This window comes from Rosa chinensis, chromosome 3 (assembly GCF_002994745.2).
Source record: "Rosa chinensis cultivar Old Blush chromosome 3, RchiOBHm-V2, whole genome shotgun sequence".
In the NCBI taxonomy this organism is placed as follows: Eukaryota; Viridiplantae; Streptophyta; class Magnoliopsida; order Rosales; family Rosaceae; genus Rosa; species Rosa chinensis.
Window position 1 is genome coordinate 40,009,604 of NC_037090.1, and position 10,615 is coordinate 40,020,218.

General features: G+C 39.2%; 1 protein-coding gene and 1 long non-coding RNA gene across 2 annotated transcripts; one reads left to right on the forward strand and one right to left on the reverse strand.

Moving 5' to 3' along the window:
* The first annotated feature begins 2,209 nt into the window (after positions 1–2,209).
* Positions 2,210–3,327, forward strand: LOC112191929. The gene is made up of 3 exons (XR_002933240.2): positions 2,210–2,437; positions 2,951–2,957; positions 3,000–3,327. It is a non-coding gene; the product is annotated as an uncharacterized LOC112191929 (long non-coding RNA).
* A 5,693-nt stretch (positions 3,328–9,020) lies between these two features.
* LOC112192906 (protein C2-DOMAIN ABA-RELATED 5) lies at positions 9,021–10,263 on the reverse strand. Its single transcript, XM_024332827.2, has 2 exons — positions 10,004–10,263; positions 9,021–9,573 (listed from the first exon to the last, which is right to left on the reverse strand). Exons 1-2 carry the CDS (start codon positions 10,112–10,114, stop codon positions 9,187–9,189), a joined length of 498 nt encoding a protein of 165 aa, XP_024188595.1. The 5' UTR covers positions 10,115–10,263; the 3' UTR covers positions 9,021–9,186.
* Positions 10,264–10,615: the final 352 nt, after the last annotated feature.

The window sequence follows — 10,615 nt, forward strand, 5'->3', positions numbered from 1 at the left end:
TATAGAAATGTAGGCCGACCTATTGGAGACCTGAGTCTCGAGCTGAGGTAGAAGGCAGATCAAGGGTTTTTGAGCAACTCCACTCATGCCAATTTTGCGATCCCACCATGTCATGAAGTGACCTAGGTTGCTGAAAATTGTACAGGTCTAGGGAAGCCCATTTTCAGACTGGCCCAAGTCACGGCTCAGGTCGGGAAAGTGACCCATATTGCTTGGCCTCCAGCGTGGCCCAATACTGAAAATGTTGACGTCAGGCAGGTCGCCCCAATGCAGACGCGATCTTGCTAACGCGCAATCTCTTGTCGTCTAGCGCGGACAAAAAACATCCCACATTGTCAGGACCTTTTTGCCATCTAGCCCTGAAGTGCAGAGGAGACATGGCCACATGGAAGCTCGCTGTTGGGCAATTTCAAATTTTGAAACCACCGGTCATGAAATCTTGACAGTTGGTTTCAATTAATGATCAGATCTTACAGTAATCAATTAATATCTATGTATAATGGAATGAAACGATAAAAAAATGCTAAAAAATTCCCTACCAACTATTTTACCTCCCACACCAAAAAAAAATTTCTTTCATATTCCACAAAATTTTTTCTTCCTCCTCCTAATAACTTTCATCTTCGGAATTTTTTTTTATACAAAGGTTCTGAATCCGGTACGAGATGGGAGCCTGTGAAAGACATTCAAATGTGCAAGTCTTGGAAATTTGTTAGCCAAAATCCGACTTCAAACAAAGATCAATGGAAAGAAGATCTATGGGAGGACGTTCGTAAAAACTATGTCGAAAATTGGAGTGGAAGTGTCCAATCAATTCAAGCTGCTGTGGGGAGGTGGAATTTGAAGGTAGAACTCTATGTTTGGCATTGATCATTAAGGGAAGCTCGTTATTGGTACAAGAGCGGTTTGATTGTGATTCATGAGGTATTAATTTGTTGTATGACACGAATATTATTTTTTTATTTTAAATTAAAATTTAAACTGATTGCATTGAACTACTGCAGATATTGCTAATCCAAATCATGAATTGTTGGCTGATGCTGGAGTCATTGATGATATCAAGGTCGTTATAAGCACTTTCACAAGATTGCAAGTTAGTTTCACTCTCAGAATCTGTAACATAGTAGCACATCATCTCGCTAGTTTAGCTTTTGAGAATAGTCACATATCATCTTGGTCTGATCATACCCCAGATTGCATTCTATCTATTCTTCAATTTTTTTGAAGGCATAATGAATCAACCACGACGGTTGAAATATTACATCCACCAAAACAGACATAAACATAGGCCTACACCTATTATGGTACACACGCTATTTCAAAAGACAATAAAGCACAAACTAACAAAAGAACCTTCGCCTTCAAAGGGACCTATAGACTATACTATTTTTCTCTCGCCGAGCATGCAGTTGTGGTACGAAAGTTAAATAGCACTTCTAAAAAGGCACATAGAAAACCTTCAGCTAGGATAAACTAGACATCTCTATAAAGACTAAGTCAGAACTATCTCCTTTCCCTTAGGGTTGGAGCTCTCAGAATCACTAGGAAAGCTAAAGGTTAGACCTTTCACCTTCTTCATACGCTACACGACATCTTTCTTCTTCTTGTTAGGTGAACCTGTAACCTTCATAGGACTAGTCTTGGTTACCTTGACTTTATTCTTGCTACCTATGGGTCGACCCGTCTTCTTAGGAGCCTCTGTTGGCACACTCACCATTGTCAATTCCATACATTAATGTTCAATCTACCCACAACTAAACTCAAACATGTCTTTTCAGGAATGACTCCAACACATCTTCCCTCTACCTTTGTGCCACTAATACTAGGGCTGGCATTTTCTCCCGATCCAAACCAACCAACCGATTACCACCCGAACCAAAAATGTTGGTAACCAACTATGTCGGTTACCGAGATATTGGTATGGTAGTGCCGAACCGATTTCCAGATACTGGTACGGTACTGGTATTGATTTTCAGATAAATACGGTATACCGTACCGTACCGTATATTGTATATATTATTTATTTATTTAAATATATTTTATATCTATCGATCTGAACTGTTGATCATTAATAGTTTTATTTTATATTAAATTATAACCGTTGATTAGACTTGAACTCTCCAAAACCCTAAAGGGAATAAGGGATTGTACTCAGCCACTCTTTCGGTCTTTCCCTCAGCCCCCTGCCCCTCGAGGCCTCGAAGGCTCGAAGGCTCGAACCCAGAAATCTCCGCCTCTCCGCCCTCTCGACCTCTCTCTGCCTCTCGATTCGAATCAAACCCAGAAAATCTCTGCCTCTCCTCCCTCTGCCTCTCGTTTCGATTCAAACCCAGAAATCTCCGCCTCTCCGCCCTCTCGACCTCTCTTTGCCTCTCGATTCGAATCAAACCCAGAAAATCTCCGCTTTATTTGAGCACTGCTCGTCATTGATGGCAAGGTATGCTCGTATCCCATTCTGGGTTTTTGTTAAAGATTCATTCTTGGTTTTGATTGAACCTGGAATGGTTGTGTCAGGTCATTGTGATTGCTCTATATTTGATCTGTGATTGGTTTTTTTTATATTTTTTTTTCTTTAGGTTTTCACTGCTATTGATGAGTATGAGTTTGTGTTTTGATTTGCATGAATATGTGTTCGTGAAATATTTGTGTCCTTGTTTATGTTAATGTTCAGCATATGGGGAGTTGAATTAGATTTGTATGAATCCAATTGAGAAACCTAGGGTTGAGCCATTGAGTTTGATATTTTGGTCCCCACGTATAAATTGTAGCTTTAAGATTGCTTGAGAACAGGAGGCAGTTGAATTTGATTGGTATGAATCAGATTAGTAAAGATTGGTTTTAAGTTTCACGATCATGAATGTGAATGATCTATAAGTTCACGATAAGCTTCATTTGTAGAACAGTGTGGTAGTTGGTAGGTGGTGGTTGCAATGTGGACTTTGTCATGCAGAAACTGAGTTATTGTGTGAATTTGCAGAAACTGAATTTGATGTATGAAGTGATGAACTGATGATGTATAAGCACAGCAACTCAGCAAGGCAGCAAGCAAATATGAAGTGATGAACTGATGATGAGATCACTTTGAGTCCTTGAACACTTTGTTTTATCCTATTGCACCTAGTTATTGTATTTTGTATCATTTGAAATTTTGATTCATTTGTGTGAAGTGTGAACTGTGAACTATGAATTATTGACTTAATATTTGTATGAACTATGGAGTGATGAAGGGGATGAACTGAAGTGAATAAGTGATGAACTCAAGTAGTGAAGTTGATGTATGAGAGTTTTTAGCTTATTTTTCATTTCCAGGTTGGGCCTTTAAATTGATGTGAGGATTACATTTTTTTCATTTGCTGACAGGTTTAGGCTTTAAAATTTTAGTTGGGCCTTAGCTGAAAGCTGGCCCAATCAAACTCGGTACTAGGCCCAACCAACCGAAACCGAACCGAGATCTCGGTATACCGACTTCTGTGGCCGGTAATGGTAGGCTATTTTGTGTACCAACTTAGTTTGGTACAGTACGTGGTATTGGGCTTCAAGGTCCGGTACCGTACCGAACCCACCCCTAACTAATACCGACTATAGTTTGCAGTTAAATAAATAACTCCCAAAATGATGAGGTAACTTTGTTCGTAAATGAACATTGTGAGATTAGTCACCTTTGAATCCTGCTGCGTCTTCTTACAGAACCGAGATAACAAAATCACAGAATAGCCATCCAAGAGAACTTTGCCAAGTAAGTAATCACATACGGTCTCATCTCAATACACGAAACATAAAGCGATTAAAGTTTGAACCCCCGTTTGAACTAAAACCCTGAAAGTAACGCCAATCGAGACAGAACTTCATCCGAGACCACCCAAAGTCTCCGGAAAACTTCAAGGACCAGTATGACAAGACGACAAGTCGATCCAACAGTCGGATCCTTATGGATCGAAAACCGAGATAATCGAAACCGCTAAAAAAACCCTAACATGCTCAAACAATCTCCAAATTCTACAAATCATATATCAAAATGCTCGTATTGACGAGTAGATGATTATGAAGTCAAAAATTTCCCTAAGCATAGCCTAACGCGCCACCACAGGCCTCTACACGTGCACTCCACGTGTCATCGTGCCAAACTCAGATCCAACTCAATCCGACTATCCAACTTGGAAAGCTCAACACATGGATCAAATTTAATACCTGGGGTTTCGGCCGGTTCAGCCTAGATTGCCACCGCAAGCCAAAAATCACTGTTCACCTTGAGTTGCAGCTCTGCACTGAAAATCGATCAACCAAACCTCCAAGGATCGATAGAGGACGTTGCTACTAGCAAAATAAGACCGGTTTCAAGCCCAGAGATCGGAGAACCTATCGAGTCTGCCATTGCTCGACTTCGCCACTTCAAACCGCCTTGTTCGGTGTGAATCAACGCTAGAAGCCACTGTAGGGAGGACCGAAACAAGGAAAGGAATCGATCTGGGTTGGCCTTGTCGAGTGCAGTCGTCGGAGTAACGAGTTCTGGCTAGGTCGGAATACTGGGTTCAGTCGGGTTTGTCGGTTTTGAGGAGAGAGAACAGAGCTTTCTGGGTTTCCATTTTCGGAAGTTTTCGAAAATATCAATTATGAATTTCCCAAATCGGAAACTCCTATTTATAGTAATTTCCAAAAATAGCATAAACTTTCACTGATCATAACCTTTTCATACGAACTCCGATTTACGCGTGCTGCATGTTAACGAACTCATATCGAAGCGCTCTAGGATTTCATGAAGGAAGTTTTCAGAGAAACCCAAGGAATAATAAATCAACCTGTTGACCCCACAAAAATAAAACAATACGAGAATTTATTTGTCTGAAATACGTCCACATCATCCCCTAACTACGTACTCGTACCAACAACCGCCGAATAAATTCTGGAAAACAATAACAAATTTCCGGGTATTACACTTCTCGAGCACTTCTTGTTCAATAAGGATTCCTTGTCATGCTAGGTTTCCTAGTCCAATTAGGATTAGGTTTCCTTCTCGAAGTAAGACTTCTAATCCCGCTATTTTAAGAGTTTGAATCCAGGTGAACTTCTAAATCCTACTCTAATTGGGATTTCTTTTCCTAACAGGATTCGGAGAACTCCATTTTCACCATTTAGTCTCATTTCTGTGTCCCACGTGTAGAGCACATGTCATTTCTAGCTCTTTTACATCTCTCTATGCTCCTTTGCTTCCCATTTACTCCAATGTACCCAAAAAACAAAAACTAAGTTAATATTGACTAAGTAAAGGAAATAACTTAGCAAAATATGGGAATATAAACATTTAAACGTCGTATTATTATGCCCCTATCAATTAGTGGCTCTCCACATCTTGTACAAAGCACCATTGGTAAATAGTCATTTGGAGAGTTGAAAAAATTGAATTTCACATCAAACAAAACCGAAACCTAAAACGTCGAGGCGCTAGAACCTAAATCTCGGGTTAGCCACAGAATTAACTTAAACTTCAAGATTTTTGTCATCTCAACATCTCTAACAAGTTATTTAAAATCAGAGATGATCCAATGGTTGGATTATCGCAATTCGAAACCCAAAAATTTAAAACTTCCAAATTTCTAATCAATGTTCAAACTATCAAAACTCGATAAACAAATTATAAATAGGGATTCCTAACTAAATAAAGGGCCAGAGGAGGCTGCACACGCCTCCATGTGCCTCCATCCTATCTTCAAATTGGGACACGGTGCATACGCCAAATGATTCATCACAACAAGAGGAGTAAATTTTATACATGCAGCTAAGCTCGGTTCAACCGAAGATAGCCAAAACGATTCAAAAATCTTGGCATCTGAAATCTTTAAGTCATTGATTCTCCTATCTTCGATCGAGTAAAGCTAAACGGTGAGTACCAGCGTAATCAGCAAAGCAATGGCTCTAAGATGCATGCTGTTTCACGACCCAAGGTCACTGGAAAAGTAAGGTCGGCTCAGGTCACTCAGTGCGGCGCCGAGGTTCAATATCACTTTGATTCTTCTTCTTCAAGGTCAGATGATTGGAATCACGTCCATGGATCTCAAAGGGAGGAGGAGGCGGTTTGAACGACATCGGTGGCACGATCTAGGGAGGCCAGATAGCGGAAAACACGTCGAGTCTCGGGTTTGGGTTGAAACAAAAATTTGGGTCGTGTCGAGAGCTGTTGTGGTTAGGGTTAGGGATTTTGACTGAAAATGGGAATTTACCTTTGGTAAAATTGGCTATTTATACTAGGGTTCCCAAAATGATAACCTAAGCTCTTCAGGTTGTTACTTGTTCATACAAACTCCGATTTCCGTGGTTTATGTGTTTACTGACTCAGTTTAACGTGTTTTACAATTTCTGTGAAGAAAATCTCCTCAAATATTGGATTGAGGAAAAAGTCAACTTTGGAGCCCCCTAAAGATTGAAATGAAAGTGAAAAGTGAAGATTTTAGTTGTTTACCTTCCAAATGATCAATAAACAGGTTAGTCTAGATACAGAGCATGATAGTCTTTCTAGATATTTGAATCTACTCTTTGTTGGAGGTAGAGGTGGCAAACCGGCTGGCCCGGCCCATTTTAAGCGGGCCTAGTCGTGCTTCGTGCTGTGCTTGGGCTGGCCCATTTATTATCGTACCGGGCTTGTGCCAGCCCATTTACTTAAACATTAAGCCCGGTCCGGCCCATGGCCCGAGCCCATATGGTACTGGGCCGTGCTCGTGCCTACCCACTATAAAACACGATTTTAAAATCTTAATTTGAACAAATAAAAATTAATTTCATTTAACTATTTAGAAAATTAAAATAAATTAAGTTCCACAACGTTTTTCTTAATCTTAGCTTTTTAAGATTAGATTTCTAATAATTTCTTATATTCCACTATAAGAAAGAAAGAAAAAAAAAACTCAAAATATATTGTTTTTAGTATATTATTGTGAGATTAATCTTTATTAATATAATGAAGATTTAGTATCTATTATTATTTCCTTCATTCTATAGTTGTATTATTATGAGATTAGTCTTTATTAATAAACATATTTTTAATATTTAGAAAAAATACTTATGTCAAAACAAGGATATAATGTTTTATTTCATTATTTTGACAATATAAAAGAAACTATTGGTGGAATTGTCATGAGATTTTAAATAAATAGGTCTCATATTCAAATCTCATCATTGTAGTTTTTTAATATTTTTTTAAAAAAATGAAATTTTGTGTTTGTAACGGGCCGGCCCACAATATGTCGTGCTCGGGTCGTGTCGGGCCCATTACGGGCTCGGGCCGGGCCGGGCCAATGGGCCAATATTCTTAGGCCCAGCCCGACCCATTATTCTAACGTGCTCGGGTCGTGCCGGGCCATTAACGAGCTTGGGCCGTGCCGGGCCGCTTTTAAGCGTGCCGGGCCCGTGCCTTGCTCGTGCTTAATGGCCCGTTTGCCACCTCTAGTTGGAGGATATACAATTCCTAATTATGTGATTAGAGCATGCCACCGTGTGTAGCTTTGATCTTGGCACACAGGTTGGGATGGCCAATGTTTTGGGTCTCTAGTGTGTCTTTTGTTGTTCAAGTTGAGCTGGGTTATGTTAAGTTTGGGTTTTAGGTTTGGTTCATGCCGATTTTCATGTTTGTTCATGGCTTCGTTTAAGCTTATGAGTTTCATTCGACAGTGATGGTAGATGTAGTTAGTTCCTACCTCTTCTTGGTGATTGTCGGTAACTATCTCTCCATGTGAGCATGTTTTTCTATTGGTTGCATTGTCAATGTTTTTCTCCATATGCTCATTGTAAAAAAGATTTGTATGCATATAATGGAGAAGGTGGATCAATTAGTGGGGATGAGTATTTGGAAAGCATGGAAGGTGGCTGTAGGCTTCGAGAGTGGTTATTCATGAAAGGGGTAGTGGTATGCTTGCATCGAGGTGCTATCCCTCAAGGTTTTGACTTGCTCCCTTAACCAAGAGAGCCTCCTTACACAACTCTTTGGTGAAGGGGTCAAGGATTCAGAATTTGTCCCAAGGTCTTTTGGGTGAAGGGATCATGTCTCTCTTTCTTACTACTCCTCTTATACCCTTAAGCTATAATAACGAAAAGTTTTTTTTTTTTTGACAAAGCCATAATAATGAAACGTTGAGGCAGTGATTCAAAAGGCACCTTACTTTTGGAGAAATTCTTGCATAGGGGCTGCCGCACCACGTGGCGGTGCGGCCCTCCAATAAAAAACCAGAAATTTTTCTCTCTTTTCCGAAATTGTCCCTACTTTTTAAAGTAAAATACACAAAACACCCCTCCTGCTGAGCAGTGATTGGTCAGCCGCACCATGTGTCCGTGCGGCTGCCCCACGCAAGACCTTCTCTTACTTTTGTCATGACTCTTCAGACTAATAGGCTCATTATTATTTCTAGTAAAGAATTTGAAATAGATCATAGTCTGGTGTGCATTAAGTTAATATGCTGAAAGGTGTGGAGGGTAAGGTTTGTCACTTTCTTTAGCTTGGACATGTTACATATTTCTTATGGTTTTGGCTTGGGCACTCGATATTTTTTTTTTTTTAATTTAGTAGAGTAATGAGATTAAAATTCCGTTGTTACTAGCCTATTTGGAGTATGATAAACTAATATGACTTTCATGATCGAAATCAATTGGCAATCGATGAATTTAGCCCAAGTCCATATAAATCTATATGCAATGTCCCTATTTTCTCATATGGAATTCATACTTTTAACACTTGTGCACGTGTGTTGAATTTTCAAGCCATACATGTGGAGAACATATATTGGGTGACGTGGATCTCGTTTGGCCTCAAGATATGCACATGTGGAATAATCCGCTCTAGTGATCTGGATTTCACATCTAAAATCAATTGACAATGAATTGAGTGACCCAAATTTTTATAAACTCATTACATCGAACTATCAACAAAGAAGCTTAACCCAGTGCGTGTGGCACGTTTTGTTTTTCTTTTCTTTCGTATGTGACTTGTACGAGAATGTCCTCTTTTGAAGGAACTGGATGTTGTATGATACTGACGGAAAAGGAATTGGAAAATTAGTAATTTATTGAATCCTCACATCCTATATGATTCATACATTACATGACAGGAAGCTATATCTAAACCTAATTCTAATTTTGATATATCTATAAACCACAGAATCAAAATGGGAGAAAAGCTATAGAGTGATAGTAGATGGAGCTAAATTAGTGACCCATAGAACGAGGAACATGAATCCACTGCAATTGGAGTTCCACTTCACCACGCTCGACATTTCTGAGTCTGAGAACCATGTTTTGCACAACTTTGCCGTTGGACCAAATAATGCGGCTCTCTTCGGCAAGGCAATTTTGCCTAGTTGGTTGAACTTTCGCAATTATGGTTCCGTCTGGGAGACCTTCCAAGCCCATCTGCACTACTTTAACGAATGTAGCAATCTCAAACTCTGCATCACCCATCTTGTCATCAAAAGTGAAAGTATCTTTGTCATATACAAAGAGCTTAACCGGAATATTTGGGTCTGAAACAGTAAGAGTCAATTTTTCGTCCCACTCAGGGTTCACATTCCGCTTCACAACGCGAGTTTTCAACTTCTGCAACACAAAGATCGAATAGGTGTAAGCTCTTATGATCAGTCGAAATGAACAATCTAAAAATTTGTACTCATGTTGCCACACACATTATACCGATCGATACACACTCCCCAAAAGTGCATAGAAATTATTGAAAAAAAAAAGGTCATTAATTTATTCAATTAACTCCGGTACAGTTTGCAATCTCTGAGTAAATAATACAATGAATTTCTTGCTCTAAGCTCTAAACGACAATATATGATCAAGAAAATGTTAATTCAGAAGCTTCGAGAAGGCTTAACATAAACCCATATAAATTAGTGGATCATATGACAAAATTAAACAAAAATTGAAACTAAAACAAGCGATCACAATTCACACCATCAGTCTAAATTTGAAGAAAAAAAAACAAAAACCCAGATCTGAAATGGATCAAGAAGCAAAGTGTTACCTGCTTGCCCATTTTGACAATGAGGTAAGGATCACTACTTATCATGTCTCTTACGGCAAGATTCACTCCTCTTTGAATGTGGATCCGCAAAAGACCCACCAGATTCTCCATTGCTAGCACACCAGAATGAATCAATTACGCAGATCCGACAATAAGGAGCTAGAGGGTTAGAGATTGTAGAGTGGTCGGCGTCCGAATTTCTATGTGAAGTGGAAGGTTGGAGTCGGACACCAAACCACCAATCTCGTTGTGTTTTTATACGCAAAACGTCCGAGGACAGCGTGTTATTAGCTAGAAGCTACTACTGTAAGTGCAGCACAATCACATGATTTACGTTACATATCAACATCGACTGACTATTCGACATAAAGGCCCACGCGGTCTCTGCCTCTCTTTTTTCTTTTCCTGTTTAATGTCTTTTCGTGGTCGTAGATTGCTAGCTTTCAACCCGTGCATACACGCGGATAATTATCAAGTTGTTTACCAATTATTTTCATATATTTTATATTTTTTCAAAAAAATAAATAAATTTTATATTTATTACACTAATTTAATTAATTTTGATACTTTTAAATTTGAATTTTTTTTCCATTTATCTTAAGGGTCACCCTA